The sequence below is a fragment of the Typopeltis vanoorti genome, chromosome 7, assembly GCF_054136105.1.
Source record: "Typopeltis vanoorti isolate ZY-2024b chromosome 7, IOZ_Tvanoo_1.0, whole genome shotgun sequence".
NCBI classification, from domain to species: Eukaryota; Metazoa; Arthropoda; class Arachnida; order Uropygi; family Thelyphonidae; genus Typopeltis; species Typopeltis vanoorti.
This window is the reverse complement of record NC_143555.1, coordinates 29,428,581-29,452,310: the sequence shown is the minus strand read 5'-3', so window position 1 is coordinate 29,452,310 and position 23,730 is coordinate 29,428,581. Positions and strand designations below refer to the sequence as shown.

Below are 23,730 nucleotides of genomic sequence, written 5' to 3'. Positions count from 1 at the left end.
TTGTTTCCCTAGAATCAGGATTAATTGGGGCTTTTAAAGTTTTTAATCTTCTTCTTTAAATATTTCTGCACAGACTGCTGTGATCTGGAAGCATTCCTTCTACCACAGAAGAAACATTTTGTAGAACTTGAATTCTGATTTGTGATGGGTTGCTCATTGTTGTATCCGCTAATTTTTTGGCTGTTGTGCTAACTTCTTGGGTTATTACTCTGGCCGCATTTCCAGAACTGCTACATGTGTGTTCCTGTTTTTCAGAAATTAGTGATCCATCACGGACACTTGTCCAGATTCTACCTTTGCATCCTTTGTTTTTATTTTCACATCGCCACAATTGAATTGAACCTTTCTTATCAATCTTTAACATAATGATACCCATTCCAAGCATATTTTTCCTTATTTCTTTGACTTAATATTCTTGAATTATCCATTTCTGAAGAATAGAAACAAGAAATATAAATATAAAAATAAAATTAAAAAAAAAGTTTTCACTATTGATATAATTAAGAATTTTTTCAGTACTGTTTGAAAAATAGTACTGAAAAAATTCATATCAATAGTGAAATATTTCTATACTTCTATATAATTGTACTTAGCAATTTGTTTCATTTGAGTGATAATCAAGAGTTTGAAATTTATTTAAATTAATTTAGATGTCACGTATACAATTTAGTATACGATTAAGATTATAAATTTTGAATACATACCTTTTATTTACTGAAACTTGTTCTTTGCACGTTGTAACTGTAACGTTGGTACAAATATTGGAAACAATGTAATAAACAAACAACTAGTCTTACTGTTTAATAGAAGTCAAAATATCTTGCGAATGCGTATTAAACTAAATAACCGCACACAAAACACCCAAATGATAAATTGCCAAACAAGACACCTTACGCAGTGAAGCTCAGAAATACTTCTTCAGACAATAAAAATAAACTTATTATAAGCGAGATTTTTCAAATTTTATGTTTATACCGTCATTCTATGGGAAATTTCAATATAACTTCAATGCAATTCGTAATTCTACACAATAAAAATAAACTTAATTATAAGCAAGATTTTTAATTTTTTTGTTTATACCGTTCTTTTAACTGAATTTTATTTGGTAATAGATCAACAGAATAGAATTGTATATTTCATCTTTTATTCCATCGCCCAGTTGACCGTGTCCCTAAGATGGTTATGATGGCATGTTTTCATGTAAAAAAATAAATTTTGCCTTTTGGTATGTAACTGTCATTTTCCATTATATTCAGAAAATAATAAATGTTTTATTTGCTGCTGGATGCTTATTACTAGTTCAAGTAATTATATGCTTAAGTAAATTAAGTATCTAGTAATCAGCATCTAATTCATGTTGTTTCAGTGTGAGGGTCATTGCTCTAATATCTGATAATTTTATGAGGATACATTCTGATTAGCTTTAGCCAGAAACTGTTCATGTAATTTTTTTCTTTTCTAGAATTGCATAAAAGCTCACTTTAAAAAAGGAGAAATAACTAGTTTTCCAATCTTTCTGTCACATAGTGAGGATCATGTGCATTTAGAAAATTCTTATAATGTTGAGAAAGTCAAGTCCTCTGCTTTGCCACCAGTAGGATGTGGGTTAAATTTTCCTGTATTATATCACCACCACCTCCTTTATCTGAAGCTTAAAATATCTCGTATATAGGTGGCAGGGTTTTCCTCCCATAAAACAAACCAACAAGAACAACACCTGCTGTTTAAACATTAACATGCTAGCATTGTATCCTTAGTTGCTTTGGCCATAATTCCAAACAGCAGAAGCCTTAAGTATTATGGGAGGGGAAAAAAGATTGTCCAGAACCTCTCATCTCTCCTTCAATATGGGACATGTTTGTAGTGGAGGTGACCCTTCTGTAATGGTAATGACTGCTTTCATTCTTTCTCTTTTTTTTATACTTACCATATTTTTTTTGCTCTACTTCCTTTTAGTGCTAGGACTGTGCCCCAGCATATCTAACAGTTGCCAGATAGGTGGCCAAGTTTAAAACTGAACATCCTGAGACAACAGGTAGTACTCCTAGGTTAGGAAGACCTTCCACAGCAATCACACCCGAAAACATTGATGCAGTGCATGCTATGATCCTTGATGATGATGAAGATTTGGCAGGTAATGATAGAGCAATGCAAAGACTCTGGGGGGATATCCAGGGAATGAGTTGGGGTCATTATTCACCAACATCTGGACATGCAGATGCTCTCAGTGAAGTGGGTCCTCAAATGTTTGAATGTCGACCAAAAGAGAGAACATGTGCTGTCATCTCAAGGGATATTGGAGAAAATGGTAAATGCCAGAATTCTTTGGTGTTTAGAAAGTAACACTTTTCTTTCAAACATATGATATATCTTTGGTAGATACATTCAACTTTGGGCCATGTTGAGAGACTTTTTGATAAAATGAGAACATCTGGGTACAGTTTTCTTTGATATGTAAAACGCTTGTGAAAGCCTGGAGATATGGTGTTGTAAAGAACATTAATCTCTGTAAATATTTTTTTTTATACTCAAAGTGTTTTTATATTATTTATACAAGGGTTCAATTCCAATTGGTGCATTGACTTTTAACTGTTTCTTTTAGAATCCAGAAAATCACTGACTCAAGATCAAATACAAAAAAAAAAAATACACATTTAATAAAACTAAAACAATATATACACTTGAAATAAAATTACATTTCTACAAAATAACTGGATCCAAGGCCTTCTAAAATATACACTTTAGAGATTTTTTTTATCCAAAAATATTAAAATCGCCCATTCTCTGATTCATTCTATTACTGGATTGTTTAACATATACTTAATCACGTTTACCAGACTAAACACCTTGTTTTCACATAACAAAAATGTTTATCAGAGTCAGTTTCTTTGTTAGGGCCTTTTCTGAAAATATAAAAATTTTCTTTTCCATGGATCCTTTCTTTTATCTTCCTTATGTAGCACACAGTATTATTCCTCCTGTCTCACTGAAGTATAAATATTTCTTACCTCTTATAGATCTATTTGATGCACAATTTACTGTACCAGAGAGAAAAGTTTCTTCTACTACTTCATAAACAACATATTTAAGTTGAGCTAATTCCATCACCTTTTCCAGTAGAAATAACAAATAGATCCGGCATCCTTAAGACAGATCAAACTTTCCAGTCAGCATTTCCTCAAACATTCAATTAGAACATCGACTGCAATATCTTCTTTTATAAATTAAAATACTTGTTGGCAGGGTCCACTCCTCCAGTTTAAAGACTCAGAGTTCTATGATTCCTTTTTGGAATCTTCTATTAATATTCTTCCGACTGTCCAGACTAAACACCTTGTTTTCATATAACAAAAATGTTTATCAGAGTCAGTTTCTTTGTTAGGGCCTTTTCTGAAAATATAAAAATTTTCTTTTCCATGGATCCTTTCTTTTATCTTCTATTAATATTCTTCCAACTGTCGCATAGAACTTGACAACTTCTTAACAACAAAATTTCTCCAGTCTGCATTCTTAAACTTCCATTAGCTCTCTCTTGTTTTCCTCGTTACCCTACTGAATGCTCTCTCTGTCACCCATCAAACTCCTCGGCGAGCTAGCGCACTCCATGTAAAATGGTAAGCGAGAAGTTACATATAGTGGCTAACATGTGTCTCCGTTAGTGTAACAAGAATGTCTTTACAAAACACAACACTTGATAATTTTAAATTACAATAACAAGGATTTAAAGTAACATAATTATCAGAATCTAGTAAGTACATCAAAATTTCAAATGCTTTACATTTCATTTTGAGAATAATATCAATAACGGGTACATCGCTAGCTGATATAAGTGTTACTAAACCAAAACTAATGATATACAGAATAGAGAAACAATTGTAAAAAGATTCATAAGTATAAATTGATTATTTTTACAGTGTATAGTGGGCATCTTGCAGTTTTTCCTAAAAAAAAAAAAAAATCTCTCCAAGTCTTCCAAATCCAAGTGAGTATACTGCACATTATTCCAGCTACACTACCAAGAAGAGGGTGTTCACCAAGACTGTGTTAATCATGATACTCAGCACTGTTAAAGAAAACTCAATCACTTAACAGCTTCCTCCCACAACAAACAGTTTTCTACATGTTGACTTTGAAATTTGCTGTCATTCTTGTGACATAAGGGTCATTGAAAGGCACTTCACGTTTTCAACAGAAAAAAAAAAGTGTATGTATACCTCTGTCTCAAAAACACTCTCTTCATCTAGAACCCAGAGTTAAGGATGGGACAAACTATCCAGTTGCAAAAGAAGCAAAATTCTTAGGACTTACTTTTGACAGAAAACTTATATTCATTGCACACATTCATTAACTAGTAAAAATGTGCAGACAAACATTGAATACCATTCTCATTCCCATTCTCTACAGAATGGGATGTGGAGTGGTGTTTCTGGCTTCACATTTATTGTGCACTTGTTCAATCAAAGCTTGATTACATGTCTAACTTATGCTTCTTTAAGGCAGAGAAGAACTGATGATAGTTGGATCCTATCCATCATCAGGGTATATGAATGGTTACTGATGCATTTTTACATGTAGCCTATTCAAAGTGTTCGTTGAAGTAAATGAATCTGGGCTCTCACTTTGAGCTTTGACAGAAACATTTGCCTTTTAAGTGTACCCTAAAATAGTCTCTTAATAAACATCCTACATGGATTAGTATTTTTTTTTTTTCCACTGTGTCGGGAAGTTCATTATCATACATCAGACTGCATCCACTCATTTGGTATGCATGTGAAAGATTATGTAAACTGTTAGCATGAATGTTGACAACAGGTTTGCACTTTCCATCATTCATTCTACCTGCAACTGTTTAATGTCCACAGAGCATTGCCCTCTGCTTTCTTATCCATCTATTCTGACAGCTCAAGATGCAAAACTTCTGCTGTTTTTCCTGACCACATTGTATCCAGCCAGATTCCACTTGAATGCAATAAGTATACTGCTGTGCTATATGTCAATCAGCTTGCATTTGTACATAAAGAAAATTACCACAAATTTATGATTTCTACAGATTTTTACAGCATCTTGTCTTGTGTGTACAATCCACATCCATTGTTTTATGATATTTGATAATTATTGTATAAAATTGAACACCCTTAATTTTGAAATTGGGGTTAAGGGAAATGAGACCACAGCTGTAGCTGACAGATCAGCTCATACTTTTAAGTACCATTGATCATTTCCCTCTGCAGACTTTTTCCTTCAACCCATCTGTCCCTTAGGATGGGTAGAGTCCTCTAATTAGGAGTTGCACTGAATTAATGCAGCTGGCACGTCACTACTCTGCTGCATCCCATAAGGGCAAGTATTTTTGGCTGTTCATGGAGCCGGTTTGCTTGTTCTGAGGGAAGGAAAAAACCCAAGTTTCCTGGAGAGAAATCTCCAGAACAGGCAAACTGGCTGCATGAACACTCACACACAGATCTACAGCTAAAAATAATTGTTCTTACAGAATGCAGCAGAGGAGTGATGTGCCAGCTGCATTAATTTGGCATGACCCCTAATCAAAGGCCATGACTCGACTCTACTCTACAAACTACAGCAGTTAATGAGAAAAAAGTTAATCAATGACAGTTATCGTGGTAAGAAGCACTGATAAATTGCATGAGATTAAGTCTAAAATTAAGCATTGGCAGTCTACAGAAAGATTCTTGTTAAAGTTCTGCATAAGTTGCCATCATTTTACACATTCTTACCTATTGGAGACTGATAACCTGCCTATGTGTAAAGAATGCAACACTTGTCTTATTATATGTCATGTTCTGGTGGAGTGCCAGTACTTTACTAAAGAAATAAATGCAGTTTTTACTAATCAAGCTGAACCATATACATTCAGGCAAATCTTGTCAGACTCAAATTCCATTAATTTCTTTTTAAAAAATAATTAATACATTGATTATAAATATAATTTATATGTAGTACAGCATTGATCAGTTTTTAAATTTTATTTTATTTTTTTCCATCTTATTTTTCATATTATTTTCATTTCCTTATATACTGCTATAATCATTGTAATGGTGCAATGTGACCTTTGATGTCCTTGTTCCAATAAACCACAAATCAACCTTGCCTGTCAATGTTCATTTCAGTATTGCAGTTATCCTCTAACCTGCATATTAGTCTTTTGATATAACCCCTGAATTTCAACTTCATTTGGATATCTCATCACACCAAAGTGCATAACTTAATGCTTACTAATATTGAACTGACAGTTGGGGTCACTTGAGAGTGAAGCTAGATAACTGGAAGGAGACCTACACATAACATTTAAGGAAAGCAGAGGAGTGACTAGGGTTTTGGACCTAATGCCTAATTTTCTCCTTTACAATAGTGCATCTTGTCACTGGATACTGAAGGAATTCTGAAAGAACCAACCAAGTTGTATTCTATAATGGCTTAAACCAGAAACAAACATATGGTACAACATGATGAAATTTCATGCTGGCTGGGGCATCACATAGTTAAGCAAGGCTCCCATTGTTTTTTCTCAGGTAGTCAGTTAGTGGAATAAACTTGGTGTCAGCAGAATTGAAGGCAGTCACCATCAATGATATAAGGTGGTATCAATGGAAAAGAAGTTGAACTGGCATTCATTACTTATTTTTAATGGTATTAACAACACCAAACAATTTTATCAAAAGATGTTTTATTAACTGCTTATATTTCACTGAATTTCAAATCAGCATCATCAGAGCACAACACAGCTAATATACACTTCAGTGAAAGGATAAACTTCACTCTCTAGCACACCCTGGAGTGTGTGTGTGAAGTTCCCTGTGACTTTGCCTGCTATGGGTAAACAGGAAGATAAGTTAACATCCGCATGGAAGAACATAAAAAATATATTTGCTATTATTAGTATGGCAAGTCAGGACTAGCAGACCATCTGTTGGATAACCTTCACATAGAATTAGATGGAAAAAAACGAATGTGCTATTTAGAAGCCATTATAGATCTGAGAGATTCTTTTTTTTTTTTGAGTCAGCCATGGCTTTGAAGAATTCTCCTAACCTAAACAAATATGGTTGAATTAATTTACCAAAAATTTGGGACACTGTTATTATAAGAGCAACTTCCACATAGTTGTAATGTTTTTTACAAACATTGGAGGGTGCCAAAATAGGACTTTAGATCTCTTGTCCATTATAACTGTATTATTTACTACTCATTGTCACACATAGGAGCCTGTGTAGCTCAGTGGATGTGGCGTTTGCCAACCACGGCGCTTGACCGCACGAAGGAAGACTTGGTTTCGAGTCTAGTCACGAGATGGCGGCACATTTGAGCCGTCTCTCTTCACTGAGTACCGCTTAATTAGTGATAGCCTTGGGCCATCTATCTCTGATTGGTACCAGTGGAGATTGAACTGCCCACTCAGTCTCCAAAAGAGTTAGATAGGGCTAAATGGCCTCGCCTACTCCCCGTATACGGGAATAAAGAAGGCGTTAGCTGATTTTTTTTGTCACGCATAGTAGCTGTGTTGTGCCATGATGATGCTGATTTGAAATTCAATGAAATATAAGCCATTATTAAAATCTTTTGATAAAATTATTTGGTGTTGTTAATACTGTTAAAAATAAGTAATGAATATATCTGTTGGATAAGTTGAACTGGCAGAAGAAATAAAGAAGTACCAATTGGATATAATGTTTGATGATAATGAGATGAAGACTAAAATGGATAAAATTCTGCTAAATGTAGGATGTTACATTCAGGCAATGGTGAAGAAGATAGGAGTAGCAGTTTCATTCATCACTAAACACAGAGATAATCTTTGATTGGCAGTTTGAGTAGTTATATGAGCGTATTTCAAAATTGGGAATTAGACAGAGAAACGTATTTGTGTCTATGAGTTACAGAAGGTTTTTTTTTTTGGAGAACTAAACAGCAAAGTACGAAATAGATCCCAAGCATATAGAAAAATGGGAAATGTTGTGTAAAGGACAGACTTCATAATAATCGTTACTCTGGTACCTACTTCTCTGGATATCTGGATACTCCTTCACATAGGATTAGATGGAAAAAACATCAGTCTTATATAAAAGTCACTATAAGACTGAGAGACTATTTCTAGAAACATCTGTTGGCTATGAAGCACTGTCCCCCCCCCCCAACCTCAAGTATTGTTGCATTATTTTCCAAAGATCTGGAAGATAGTCATTCTGAGACATAATAGCCTGACTTGCAAATTAACTTTATGGTTATCTGGTCTATAGAGGGTGCCATGCTAAGACATTAGTTCTTTTTCAGTTACAATTTAAATTGTTTTTACAATGATTTAGTTGAGTGCTATGTGCTTGTCACAGTTATAATTTATGCTCTGAAGATGCTGGGTAGAAAACCAGCAAGATATACAGGGTGTTCGGGATAAATTTGACAGTTTCGTAAGGAAAAAGAAAATCTTCTTTGTATCTATTAAATTTAATGAATTGACAAAAAAACATTACAGGCAGAGTTAATTACAATACTATCAACAAGATTTACTCAAAATAACCACCATTAGCATCGATCACAGCTTCAATTCTGTTTCGGAACCTCGAACAAGCTGATGCTACAGTCTCCCTGGGAAGGGCCGCAAAAACTTTTAATTTTATCCATTAACTGGGCTTTTGTATTACTGGAAGTGCGATTGGTGTCTTTTTCAACTGCGCCCCATACAAAATAATCCATGGGGTTAAGGTCTGGGGAGTTTGGAGGCCAAACATTTGGACTGGTGAAGTCGTAGAAATTTTCAGACAACCATTTTTGACTTTTCCCAGAGGTGTGGCAAGGGGCCGAATCCTGCTGCCATACATATGGCCTACCATTGCCTACCCTTGTTATCCAGGGCTTGACTACAGTTAGCAACTCCACGAACAAAGCCCGAATTCCAATGCCAGGGTTCTTCAACACCTGTTCCTGCAGATTTGCGAGGAATTCTGCTGTACGAACGCAATCAGATCGTCTGCTAGGGATCTTTCTTCTTGCTACATCCTCGTAGTCACCATTGCAAGTCTCTAGTTCATGCCTGATTGTTTTTACTGTATTCAGGGAGCATTGGGCAGCAGTCGTAATATCCTTATTTTGATGGCGGGCACGAATCATCATGATACAAGTTATTCTCTTCCATGATTCAGGTGGGTTCCAGCTATCCATCCTTTCTGACATCTTGTATGTGAATGAAGAAGGGTCCAAACTTTTAAATGAAGAGAAGTGTGTGTTAATACATGTAACTTACAGAAAAATATAATTAATTATAAATATGTCAAATTTATCCCGAACACCCTGTAAGTTCAATAAATTAATTTATTTTTCCTTTCTTGATGTTGCTTATACTTGAAGCTCTGTTATGAATATTGCTAATAAAGTATTTAATTTTTTTCTTGTTGTGTTGCAGTGTTTCTATTAAACCCTACAAGTAATGTTGTATAACTAACAGCAGTTTGAGTTTGCTTGTTTAGAATTCTTTTTCAGAATTTTATTCAGTTTCATGACATTTGTGTTCCTTTGGGTAGTAAAATCAGTGTCATGTTTTGTGTTTGGTGGACATTGCTTCACACACTGAAGTAACGTTTGATATAAAGTTGACATTTGTTGTTACAGGTTCACTATTTTGTTTTATGTTAATGCAATTCTACTGTGGTCTCATTATTAAAAGTTTTAAGTGTTTTAATTCTAACACTGGCTGCAGGTGAAAGTTACTGCACTCTAATAAAAAAAAAATGTTTTTGCAGTGTTGGAATACTTTTCATAAGAAAGATAGGGTTATAGTTTGCTGTCAGAAATCCTTAGAAAGTTTAGGACTTGATTATTTGGACTTGTATTACTTGCACTGGCCTTTTGGATATCAGGTAAAAATTAGTTAAAGTGAACTTCGTACTTTAATCCATATGTTATATTTCTTTTCTTTATGAAATAATAATTTTTTCATTATTTTTTAAAAATTTAATGAGTTCTCTTTTGTGTTAGGTGGTAAGAGATTTGTTTTTGAATGATAATGAATGTAATTTTTGTTTCTGTGCAAATACCAGAATGGGAAGATAACTTTTTTTTATCTTTCAGAAAAGACTTACTGAAATAAAATATACTTTAATAACAGTTCAAGTTAAGTCCATAAAACTAATAGAAATAATAGACACTGAAATAATTATATAGCAATCTGTCAACAAAAAATTCATTAGTCAGTTAAATTTTTCAGATATGGAGTACACTTCAGTAAATTACTTATTGACACTACTACCTCCTCTGTCTGTGAATTCAAATTGTTGACTGACATCAATAACAAAAATGACATCAATAACATCTCACTCGTGCTTGCACACACACACAAACATTTCTCTTGATGTAACACACAGCCAGTGGTTAAATTCTAAATGAATAAACTCCAGTGCCCTTAAAGTAAGGATCATAAATGTTGAGGTTATTGTCGCAGCATTTTTTAAAATTTTATTTATTCATTTCCATGTACAAATATTATCACTTTGCAACTGATGGGAATCCTGTGTTTCTGTGGATTTGTTACAGACTTCTTTCTCTTCAGAAACTACACACAAACTGACATTACGAACTTGTTTTGTATTATCACTGTCATCTGAGCTATTTTTCCATTTAAAGAAGTTACCGTTGTACTTATCCATAGTTAAAATAGTAGGCCTACATAAGCACAAAAATATTACACAGTTTTCTTTGCGCTTCTCACAATCATGAGCTCTGATAAACAACTGCTAATCTGCTGTTCTATTGTTGGTTACTGACAGTGTTGCCCACCAGAAAATACAAAATATCTCTACAAGTCTGTCAAAATTCCACTATACTAAGCTGTAATAATGTTTGCTTGTCAATCGCCGCAAGATAACACATTACAAGAAGCACCCAACCTTCCTGTCCCTTTCATCATGCGTTCGTAATCAGGCGACTGTTGATATCGATTTTATATATACATTCAAAACTGTAAACAACTGTTGAATAATAACACAATAATGTAGGCATAATTACCACAAAAAGAGAAAAGTCACAAAACAGAAAAATGTTCCAGGCCCGAGCTCAGTGCATGAAAAAGTTCCAGGGCAATATTCTGATTGAGTTGAAGAATACATTTTCTTTTAACATAATGTACCACAACTGTTCAAGATTTTTGCATAACCAATTATGAGAAGTTCTCGTTCCCTGCTGGTAGTGGTTGGAAACTTCATTCCAAGTAAATTGTCTCACTAAAGCAGTGAGACACTGAAATAATATGCTAACCACCTGGGCTTGGTTGGCCAAATGGTTAGCATATCCGCTCTCTAGCCAAAAGGCTGCAGGTTCGAATCCTGCTGTTGGCTTGGATGTTTGTGATTGTCTGCGAAAATACTAGTGGTAAGTGGAGCGCGATAGATGGCATTGGTGTGGTTGTGGTTCATTGTAGTTGGCGGATTGTGGGTGGTGGAGATAGTTGTAGAGTAGATGCCCTCCCTCAATGAGTCTTTGGACTCCCTGGAGGTGTCACGTAATTATAATAATAAATCCCTGCAACTGCTGTGCTGTGGAACAGTCTTGCCCTTGTTCTGCAGGGGAATACGATCATTTGAATGATATACAGTCATTCAAATCAAATGTGAACAAGTACCTTCTTTCCCAACCCACCACCCATACACGGTACTGATGTACTATAGATTGATCAACCAACCTCTTGTGTATGGGCTCAACATATAAAAAAAAATTTAAAAAAAACCCTGATAAACAGTGAAAGATGCACTAATCATGCCTATCTTTCATTGTTCAACAATGCAGGGCCCTGTCTCCTTTCTTTAATTCTCTCAAAATAAGGAGGAGGAAATATCTTTCCTCTTGAATATTCTGAACAATAAATTTCTTAGTAGTTTGAGCTTGGCACATCTTGCAGACTAGGAGTACCTCTTGTATATTTACTGTCAACAGAAATTTTATCAAGAAGCATGTTCCAAAAGTCTGTAGTGTAATATCTTTACTTTGCCAACTTAAATATGGTCACTCTGGTGTATTTAACCTAGAAACACTATTTCTTTTCCTTCCTTTTGGTACTCCCACTGCAGTTTCTCTCTTCATATGAGAACTGTAAACATTGCTTTATAATGAAAGTATTTATTTTTTTACCCACAGCAGTCTTTTTTTTTTTACCTTTTCTCTCCGGTTCTCCCTGCTTGCTGATTCCAGCAACCTCCATTCCTTTAGATATCTCTACTTATCAGTTGGTCTGGTATCTCCCTTCTCCTGTGAGCCAGGACTTCCTCTCTATGGAGCTGGCCTTGGATGACTGAGTAGTTAGTGTACCCACTCCCCAACCAACAGGTTGCAGGTTAGAATCCCACTGCAGGCATAGATGTTCATGATGTCATACCTTGTGTACTGCTATAACAATTGATATGGCACAGTATGACCTTTGCTGTCCTTGTACCATTAAAACAAAAAAAAAAACCCCAAATCATCTCCCATGATTTAGAGAGACCAATTAATTGGGCAGAATCTTCATGCATGCTCAAAATGGTTCCAGCTGCTGTTACAGTTCCATGTGGCATAAGCATGGTATTCAGGATGTAACTATTTCTGTTTTTGAAGTAACAAATTCTTCATTAGTTTTTACTAACTTTTGTTTATCTTTAAAATTCTCAATATCACTCATCAAGAAATAGAAATAATCCAGTGTAATAAATTTTTCTCTATATATTTTTAAAAACTACAATGAGATTTATTGTAACTATCTTATTTGTTTTGTACTGCAATTTTATATATGTACATTGGGTAAAAATTCTTGCAAAGAAATTTCATCATGCTAGACATGGATTTTTACACCATAATTGAGAATGCATATATAAAAGTGTTTGGCTTTTGATATGCTTTTCAAGAGTATTAAATCTGTGTTATTAGTTTCTCTATTCAGAGGGATACATTAGAATGAAATCAGCCATTCACAGGAGTTGGTTCATGCTAGAATGACTAAAAAAGTAGTTGTGATGCTCTTACTCCTAGCTAATCTGATTAGCATTTAGAACTGGTCTGAAAGATAGATCTAGAAGTGAAAAAAAAAATGAAAGAAAACTAATGTAATCAAAAACAAAGGATGCACCAAATATTTGGTTTTCTTTTACTATCCAGTTGATTTGTTGTTTCCTAGTTATGGCAGGTAATCATGATTAAACACCCATTTTTTTTTTTTTTGTTTTTGTGTGTGTGTGTTATATGTGAAGATAAACATTAAAAATATGCAACTATTATTACTATATGAAATCAGTAATGTTTGTTTCTTTGAATCTTTCTTTCTGTATATATATATATATATATATTTATTTATTTGCATTTCTGATAGAAAAATGAAACTAGTCTGTTAGAAGTTTCCTTTCTTTCATCATTAATCAGTCATATAAACAAAAATCCAGATACAGATTAGAGGCGTGAACAGATGGCATCAATAGCAATATCATATTAAAAACGAGGACATTATTAAAGAACTTGACATTATTAGCATCCAGAAATGTGTTAGCAGAGCTAATCTCAGGTAATATAGTCATTTAAAAGTCGGAGAGGACAGATTAGCAAAACAAGTGTTCTCTGCCAGGTTGGCATTAAAAAAAAAAGACCCACAGGAAGACTAAGATATAGGTGGATTGATATGGTAAAAAGTGCCTTAGAAGATAGAAATATAAGATCTGACAGTGTTGGAGCCTTGACAGGTAACAGATTGATTTAGAGGAAAATTGTAGATAGGAAATTAGTAATAATCTAAATTTTTCATGTAGTACTATCATATCCTGTTCACTCCTAAAGGGTAAAGAATTTTATGATGAAAATGTCTTAGAGTTTTGGCCATGAATAATAAGCAATATTTGAAACTAATAATTATTTGAAAATTCAACATTTCCAAAATTTAAAATATTCAAAAGAGCATATCTCAGAGTAGTATAGGAAAAATGCATGTATGGCATCTATAATTAATCATGTAAATCAAAAGCATAACAATGAATTTGTAAAACAAAACAGTAAAAATGAAACATTAAACCAGAATGCAAGAGCAAGTCAGCCATCAGAATCTTAGGCAAATCCACCAAAATGTGAAATATTTGACAAACATGCAAAGTCTTTGTTATATTATGCCTAGATGAAATTGATTGCATTGGATAACATGCCTACTCAGTTGCTTGAAATATAGGATTTATAGGGATAATGAGTAAACTCGCTCCATTGCAGTTACATTAACTTTAAGAATACTTGATGTAAATATTCTCCACTGTTCTTCCAGAGCTCTGTATTTATGCTACCTCAATCCATTTTCTGTTTATTACTTTATTAATACTTTATTACTTTTAATTTTTCCAATCCATTTGAATTCTATATCTGTACAAATTTATTTGCTGTTATTTTGTATCAAAAATTAAGAACACGACAATGTTAATTTTTGTGATGTTCTCCATTCTTTTCTCTTGTATTGATTTTTGCTGTGTCTCTTTCTTCCTTATTTAAGAAAATTAATATTTTGTAGAATATTTGTTGTCTTCTATGTATATCTTCTATTTTTTTTTAGCAAATCTCTTCCAAGAATTTTAGTGAGCTTTTTTCATTGTGGTTTTATCTATATTTCTTTTATTTTTGTATATTTTCCCTTCTGTTTCTTTTATTTTTGCTAATTGTTTTTTTCCTTTATTTCATTATCTTTTTTTTTTTTTCTTTTTTTTTTTTTGTCCAATAACTTTAGAGGTTGATTTGTGAATGTGTTTTGTGGAGTGGAGGACATTCTGCTCTACACAACCCACTTAATATCCTTTACATAATGTACTGCCTACTGATATTTTTATTTGTAAATTGTGTGCATGCACAATGCGTGTTATCTAGTAGATTTGCCTATGTAGGATGAAAAACTTGAGTTTCTGGGAGAGGGGGGGGGGGTAACTGCTTCCTTCATATTGAGATTTTTATAGCTGAATTTATTTTGACTTCTTTTAGGCCTACTTTTAATTGCAATTGAATATACTTTGCATCTGTTCTATTTCTTGTTTTTATTTCATTTGTTTTCTCCATTCTGTTAGTATAGTACAGTAATCTACAACCGCGCGGTTAGCCTAGTGGCTTTGTGCTTCGCAACCATATGCCTGGGGAAGGCGTGTCCCAGGTTCGATTCCCGTTGCTGACGTGAGGAATTTGAGGATCTTCCTCAGGCATAGCCAAGTTAGCCGGTCTTGGGCGCGGTCAGTAGGGTTTTTTTCCGCCAGTTTATCTGGCGTTTTTCATCCCGCAAACAGGCAAACCGGCCCCGTGAACATACGCCTCTACAGTCAAAAATATATCCCCCCCAGCGGCAGACCAGGCGACAGGTCAGTTGGGAGTAGTACTAACAAGAAGTCGCATCTAAAGTAACATGCGGACCCTGCATAGGAAGCGGGAATAATGCGTAGAAGAAGAAGAGTACAGTAATCTACCATTTATCCAACCCTTCAATTAGAACAATGAGTTTGGATAACTAAAGGGTCAGATAATTGAACTACTATTGCACTTGACCAAGAAGTTGGTTGACATGCAAAGGTCAGTTATTTGAAGAGTCGCTGTTTTGAAGATAAACAGATTATCATACTTCTATTTTAGAGACTACTAAGTATTGATATGTAAAGATTCCATTTCTTTCTTCTGTATGCTGTTCTCTTATGCATTGCTAGTTTATGATCAATAATCATCATCATCAAATTCCTGCCATGTACCCTCAAGGGGTGTACAGGATATGACAGTACTACATGAAAAAATTACATCATTACTAACTTCCTATCTACAATTTTCCTCCAAATCAGTCTGTTACTTGTCAAGACTCCAACATTATCAGATCTTATATTTCTATCGTCTAAGGCACTTTGTACCGTATCAATCCACCTATATCTTGGTCTTCCTCTGGGTCGTTTTCCTGCCAACCTGGCAGAGAACACTTGTTTTGCTAATCTTTCCTCTCCCATTCTATTTAAGTGACCATACCATCTGAGATTAGCTCTGCTAACGCATTCCTGGATGCTGACAATGTCAAGTTCTTTCCTAATATCCTCATTTTTAATATGATATTGCCATTGATTCCATCTGTTCACGCCTCTAATCTTTCTCAGGACTCTCATATCTGCGGTCTCTAGTCTTTGGTCAAGTGTTTTACTTCTGACCCAGCTCTCAGATCCATAAGTTAAAATTGGTTTGAACACAGTCTTGTATACAGCTAATTTAGTGTTCCGACTAATTTCTTTCTTATTCCATATGAATTTATTCAATTGACTTCCCACGATACCAGCTTTGCTGATTCTGTTGTCTATTTCTATATTTAGTTTACCATCTTCAGTAAAAATTGTGCCTAAGTAGCTGAAATGTTTTACTTGTTCCACAGGTTCTCCATTCACAACACAGTTGACATTTTCAATGATTCTGCCTATTTTCATTGTCTTTGTCTTTTTATTGCTGACCTTCATACCATATCTATTACAACAGCTATTCAATTTAGTCAGAGAATCTTGCAGACTTGTAGCGGATTTATTTAGAAGTATAACATCATCCGCATAAAGCAAAGAGCTGACATTAACATCTCCAATTTTGATGTCAGGTTTAATACCACATTCCTTCATAATGTGATCCATATAGATAATGAATAACAGGGGGGATAATGTACATCCTTGTCTCACACCAGATTTAACATTAAACCATCTTCCTGTACTTCCTTCAATTCTAACTGCTGACTCACAACTCAAATAAAGACTAAGTATTGCTTGATATAATGCCCCATTGACACCATATAACTGCAGCGTATTGAATAGCTTCTGATCAATAATATATATCGTTTTTTTTTCTTACAAAAAAGTATTATTTTTAAATTAAAGAAAATCCCAGAATCCGGTATTTTTGACTGTCTCCTACTATCAATATAATCAATTTTATTATATTTATTTAAGTTTTGTATTGCCTCTTAAGTGCTCAGAATCCTTCTATCTTCCTTCTTCAGTTCACATTGACTTTTGTCAATATTTAAATAGCTTATTTTTGGATGTTTGTTTTAATTTAACTGTTGTAATTGATTTTGTGGTTTATTTTAATGTATTTTTATATTTTATTTTTTCATTTATTATCAGTAAAATTGTCACTCCACTCAAAGCTCTGATATATTGGTCTGATTCACTGTATAGCATAGTCTATATCTTATTCAGGAACACAATGAGGAGGCAAAGAGGGAGTCGGTTTTTTAATTCATAAAACTGTGCTTAAGGGTCAAAGCTGTATAACTGAGAGGAGACCTCCACATAGCCTTTAAAGGAATGCGGAGAACCGACCAGGGCTTCTGACCTAATGTCCAATCCTCACCTTCTCGTGGTGCACCCTGTTGGGTATCTACTTTGATACTGAACGAACGAGGATGGGCTGGCAATTTGGGATTTAGCCGACCAAATTGTATTCTTATTGGTTAAACCAAAATGAAAAAATGATGGTACAACATGACAAAATTTCATGCCGGCTGGGGAGTCGCCCGGTTAAACAAGGCCCCCGTTGTTTTCGCCAGGGAACCAGGGCGAACAGCGAAAAGTCAGCTACTGGAACAAATCTGAAAACAAACCCCAACTCAACATCACCAGAGTTAAAGATCGGTACTATCAACGTAAGAAGCCTGAATGGCAAAGAAATGGAGCTAGCTGAGGAATTAGATAAGTACCAGATCGACATAATAGGGGTGACTGAAACAAAAAAGACCAAAACTGGTGAGATCTTTCTGAGCAATAAATACAAAATGTTATATTCAGGCAATGACAATCAAAGAAAAGAAGGAGTAGCCATAGTATTCAACACAAAATACGAGGCTAATCTTCTTGAATAGCAGTCAGTCTCAAGTAGAGTAATGTGGGCAAATATGAGAATGGGGAACCGGACAATGAGACTTATTTGTGCCTATGGTCCCACAGAAGGTTCTACTAAGGTAGAAGTGGAGGAATTTTTTGAGGCTTTAGAAAAAGCAACTGACAATGAAAAAGGAAAAGTTGGTCCTTGTTGGGGATCTAAATAGTAGAGTAGGAAATGATTGTGAGACATACAAAAATATTTTGGGAAAATTTGGAGAAAAGAGCAAAGCTAATAATAATGGCAAATATCTGTTGGATTTCTGCTCAGGACTTGGACTGGTTATTACTAACACCATGTTCCAACATAAAAATGTGCACAAATGCACATGGAGAGAAGAGGCTAGGAATAAGAAAAGTCTCATTGACTATGTTATTGTTGATAGTGATGTTTTCTCCCTGGCGCAGGACACCAGAGTGTACAGAGGATTTGAAATTGGAAGTGATCACTATTTAGTCTTGAGCAGGATAAAATTGAATTTCATACTGAAAAGAATAACATGTAAGAAAGTTTTAAAGCGAATAAAAGTTGAGCAGCTCTCAGATGTTAACTGTAGACTAAAATACAGAAATATTATTGAAAAGAAAATGAAAGAGTTTGAGAACAGGAATCAAACCTTGGAGATTCAGTGGCAAACTCTGAAGGAAACATTGATTGATTCTGCCAGAGAGGCATGTGGTGAGGTTGTGTGCAAAGATAAAAAAATCAGAACTCCCTGGTGGACACAGGAAGTTAAAGAGGCAGTGAAGGAAAAGAAGAAAGCATATCAAAAGTTCCTGGCAAATAAGTCAGCTTTTACTCTTACAGAATACAGAGACAAATGTAAGAAAGCTAAACAGTGTGTAAAACTAGCTAAACAAAAGTCATGGGAGGACTTTGGCAAGAATATAGAAAATAAATATCAAGAAGGTGGCAAAATATTCTGGAGGTTGTTGAAGAAGCTTAGGAATGGAGGAAAGAGTGCTGTAAAAGGAATTAGAGATGATAAAGGTGAAATGAAAACAAGAGAAAAAGATATTCTTGAAGTATGGAGTAATTACTTTGAAAAACTGCTAAATGAAACAAGCAGTGATGAGAGCACAGTGATAAAAAACACTGACCAGGCATGCAGTCAGGAATACATATCCATACTTGAAGTAGAAAAAGCCATCAAAGGCTTGAAATGTGGAAAGGCAGCAGGAGTAGATGATATTCGACCAGAAATGCTGAAGTATGGTGGTATAAGAGTCTTACAGTGGCTGCACTGCATAGTTCAGAAAGCCTGGACAGAGGGACGAATTCCCGATGATTGGAGTAGAGCTCTCATAGTACCCATATATAAAAAGGGAAATAAAACTGAATGTGAGAATTACAGAGGTATTTCCCTACTGAGTGTTCCTGGCAAGATCTATGCAAGTATACTTGAGAAACGGTTGAGAAGAATTGTGGAAGAAAAGCTTGGTGAAGAACAAGCTGGATTCAGGCCAAATAGAGGCTGTCAGGATCTGATCTTCACTTTACGACAAATAGTCGAGAAAGCATGGGAATATAACAAAGATCTGTATTTAAGTTTTGTCGATTTGGAAAAGGCATATGACAAGGTGCCAAGAGAGAAGCTATTTAATACGTTACAGTTATATGGTGTCAGTGGGCATTATATCAAGCAATACTTAGGCTTTATTTGAGTTGTGAGTCAGCAGTTAGAATTGAAGGAAGTACAGGAAGATGGTTTAATGTTAAATCTGGTGTGAGACAAGGATGTACATTATCCCCTCTGTTATTCATTATCTATATGGATCACATTATGATGGAATGTGGTATTAAACCTGATATCAAAATTGGAGATGTTAATGTCAGCTCTTTGCTTTATGCGGATGATGTTATACTTCTAAATAAATCCGCTACAAGTCTGCAAGATTCTCTGACTAAATTGAATAGCTGTTGTAATAGATATGGTATGAAGGTCAGCAATAAAAAGACAAAGACAATGAAAATAGGCAGAATCATTGAAAATGTCAACTGTGTTGTGAATGGAGAACCTGTGGAACAAGTAAAACATTTCAGCTACTTAGGCACAATTTTTACTGAAGATGGTAAACTAAATATAGAAATAGACAACAGAATCAGCAAAGGTGGTATGGTGGGAAGTCAATTGAATAAATTCATATGGAATAAGAAAGAAATTAGTCGGAACACTAAATTAGCTGTATACAAGACTGTGTTCAAACCAATTTTAACTTATGGATCTGAGAGCTGGGTCAGAAGTAAAACACTTGACCAAAGACTAGAGACCGCAGATATGAGAGTCCTGAGAAAGATTAGAGGCGTGAACAGATGGCATCAATGGCAATATCATATTAAAAATGAGGATATTAGGAAAGAACTTGACATTGTCAGCATCCAGGAATGCGTTAGCAGAGCTAATCTCAGGTGGTATGGTCACTTGAATAGAATGGGAGAGGAAAGATTAGCAAAACAAGTGTTCTCTGCCAGGTTGGCAGGAAAACGACCCAGAGGAAGACCAAGATATAGGTGGATTGATACGGTACAAAGTGCATTAGACGATAGAAATATAAGATCTGATAATGTTGGAGTCTTGACAAGTAACAGACTGATTTGGAGGAAAATTGTAGATAGGAAGTTAGTAATGATGTAATTTTTTCATGTAGTACTGTCATATCCTGTACACCCCTTGAGGGTACATGGCAGGAATTTGATGATGATGATGATGATGAACTTTCAAAAGATATATATAATGGATTTTAAACCTATAAATAGCACAATTGCTCGTCACATTAAACCAATAAATGTATTAATAATAGGTCTATTCACCTACATCATTATACATTGAAGAGTATATTAATGACTTCTCCAGACAAATTAACTCTGTAATAAAACAAATTCCAAACAAAAACTATCTCATTGTCCAAGGAGACTGGAATAAAAAAATTGGTATAGATATTGGAAGGAATTTTCTCTCCATTGTGGTGCATTTAGTCTTGGTGAAACCAATGGCAGAGGATGCAAACTTATTAATTTTGCTATTCAAAATAATTTAACAATTGCGAATACTCTGTATCCTCATAAGCCATCAAGAAAGTGGACATGAACTTCACCTAATGGATCTGTGCACAATTTAAATGATTATATACTTGTTTGGAAAACATGTAAAACATGTAAAACATTGGTTAACCTTCCTAAGACTACATTTTTCTCAAGAGCTGATATTGGCAGTGACCACAACATGGTTATTGCTACCTTGAATCTAAAATTAAAACAAAAAAATATATATATATAGTGTTGAGAAGTTGGAATCATCTCATATCAGAGAACAATATAAATCCGACATTATTAACTCCTTGAATATCTTCTTAAAAAATTGAAATTCATAAGTTTTGATAATGAATGCAAACTATTTTCCAAAGCTATTTTAGAAGCAGCTGATACCATAATAGGAAAATTTCACAGATAATCCAAAATATCTTCTGTAATCCATGGTTTGCCTGGATTGCAGAAGACATTTTATACGTGGACGATATTCTATGCATTGGAGAACCAACATGCATCACCACTTTATAAGCGTCTCTTAACGACTTCAGCAACAGACTAAAGTTCACTATAGAAACAGAGCATGAAAAATCCATAAATTTCCTAAACCTGACATTAATTAGTGCAAACAACAAAATAGTCACAAAAATATTCCACATGTATCAGAAATTACCTCCACTTTAACTTGTATCATCTATATTCTAGCAAAAAAATCAGTCATTCTAACACAATTTATAAATGCATACAAATTTTTGACTACACATAATTATCTCATCATAGAAATAAATTAACACAGATTTTTAGAAAATGAAATGACCCAACACAGATAATAAATTACACCAACAAAACAAACCCGTCAAAATAATCCAATAACCAAAGCAAACTTCCCAACACCAAAAATCATTAAACTGCCATACATTCAGAATACACACAAAGCCTACAAATACATTTTTAAACACACCAACTATAATTAGTGTTAACAAACCAAAAATTTGCAACATTTCTAAAACCTACAAAATCTCACACATACAATGAAATACTAGAACACCACCATGTAATGTTCAAATTTCCTTTGCCAACAAAACTGTGACGTCACCTACACAGGTTCCACAATCAGATCTTTATGGGCGAGACTTGCAGGAACACTTTTGTGACTGCAACATACCAATTCCAGAACATTTAAGCAATAAGAAATGTAATAACCAAAAGAAAAACAGAATACAAAATACAGGAAAAATAGAAATAGCAGTCTATGCTCTTGAACAGAAGCATACCCTGCAAATCGACAATGCTGTAATAGTAGACATACAGGAAAATGAAACAATGCTTAGAATATTGGAAACAGTAGCCATAAAATGTGACAAAAAACTTAATAAATGTTTACTGCCCCTATATAATCTCCAAGAGTTGGAAACTCCAAAACATAAAAATTAGGTCATGACTCCGACCAATAGAAAACAACGCAGATACACCAAGACAAAAACACTAAGCCGACATGACATAGCTTCCACTTTTCTCACAAGTTCTGAAGATGACACAAAGTCGAGATGGCTCACACCATTAGTCGCACCTCTAATCTTGTTTCATCGTATTCCATTCTTCTCCTTTCCCAAAAAATTTCTATCTTTCACCTTTCTCTCAAAGAATTCACAGCCCACCCTTGAAACCTGGGTTTTAAATTCACATACCTTTTGTCTTACCCACAATTCTACCACATCTCTCTCTGTCTTCCTCCCCCATTTCCAACCCACCCTCCCTTCATTTCAGTCATACTTCAGCAGTAATATAAATGTTTATTGCCATACATTGGATACTGCTCAATAAGAAGACAACCAGGAATATCCTACAAAGGGATGTCCAAAATTATTCCTTCCTTATATTCTTCATGTATCTATCTTTAAGACACCAGTAATGCCTTAAAAAATTGAGTAAAATGCCAATGACATCATAAAAGGGGTACTCTTAAACAAAAATAGGCAAAATAGCAATAAAAATTAAAATAGCTGAAACTAAATGGATTTTGAATGAATGTGGAAAGATTGAAGAGAAACTACAAAGAAACAACCCTAGAAGTGCTTTCCAAATAATAAGGTGATTAACAAAACCCTTCACTAACACAAATTGGTCAATTGAGGATGAAAATGTATTATTAATAATGGCAAGTTTGACTGGAAAAGTTGAAATTTTGCATTGTTGGAACTAAGGCATGAATACTCAGCTAACCTTTTCACAGAAGACAGTAGCTTTAATAATCAAAACCTTTGAAGATATAATACAGTTGACATTGGATGAGGGAGATTTCCTTATTTTAAGAGAAGCAGAAACAGCAGTTAATTCTTTGAAGATGGGAAAATCACGAGGCATAGATGGAATAACTTCAGAATTACTGAAAGTAGAAGGGAAACCCATCATAGATGCTTTGCTCAAAATTTTCCAAGATGTGTATGACAATGAATCATGACCTGACTTAAAGATTGGTGCATCTCTGTTCTGTTCTAAACCTTACTATATTTCTTCTATAATCTACCCTTTCCCCTTCAATATACCCTATTCCTCCTATGGGTTTAAATTCGGAAGAAGACTAGTTCAGAAGCCTTAAGGTAGCAGCCCTACCACTGAACTATTCCATCGTCAGGCTAGTCCCCTGACATGGAGAACATAACCATACTTGTAAGCTGACAGAAAAAGATAATCGGATTGAATCTATGAGAAATGAATTTCGTTTTCCCTTTTCCTGGAATGGAAAAGGGAAAACGAAAATGGAAACGACAAAATATAATACACATAGCAAACTGGAATGTAAGAGGAATAGCATATAAAGAAATAGAA

At 34.6% G+C, this 23,730-nt stretch overlaps 1 protein-coding gene across 1 annotated transcript in view; it reads left to right on the top strand.

Moving 5' to 3' along the window:
- The window catches only part of LOC150104545 (aldo-keto reductase 1B-like), a 197,844-nt gene that overhangs the window by 34,671 nt on the left and 139,443 nt on the right, over positions 1-23,730 (top strand). Inside the window, exon 3 of the mRNA XM_090395759.1 lies at positions 9,753-9,869. Coding sequence (XP_090251885.1) covers positions 9,753-9,869 — 117 coding nt within the window. The remainder of the gene's footprint in view (positions 1-9,752; positions 9,870-23,730) is intronic.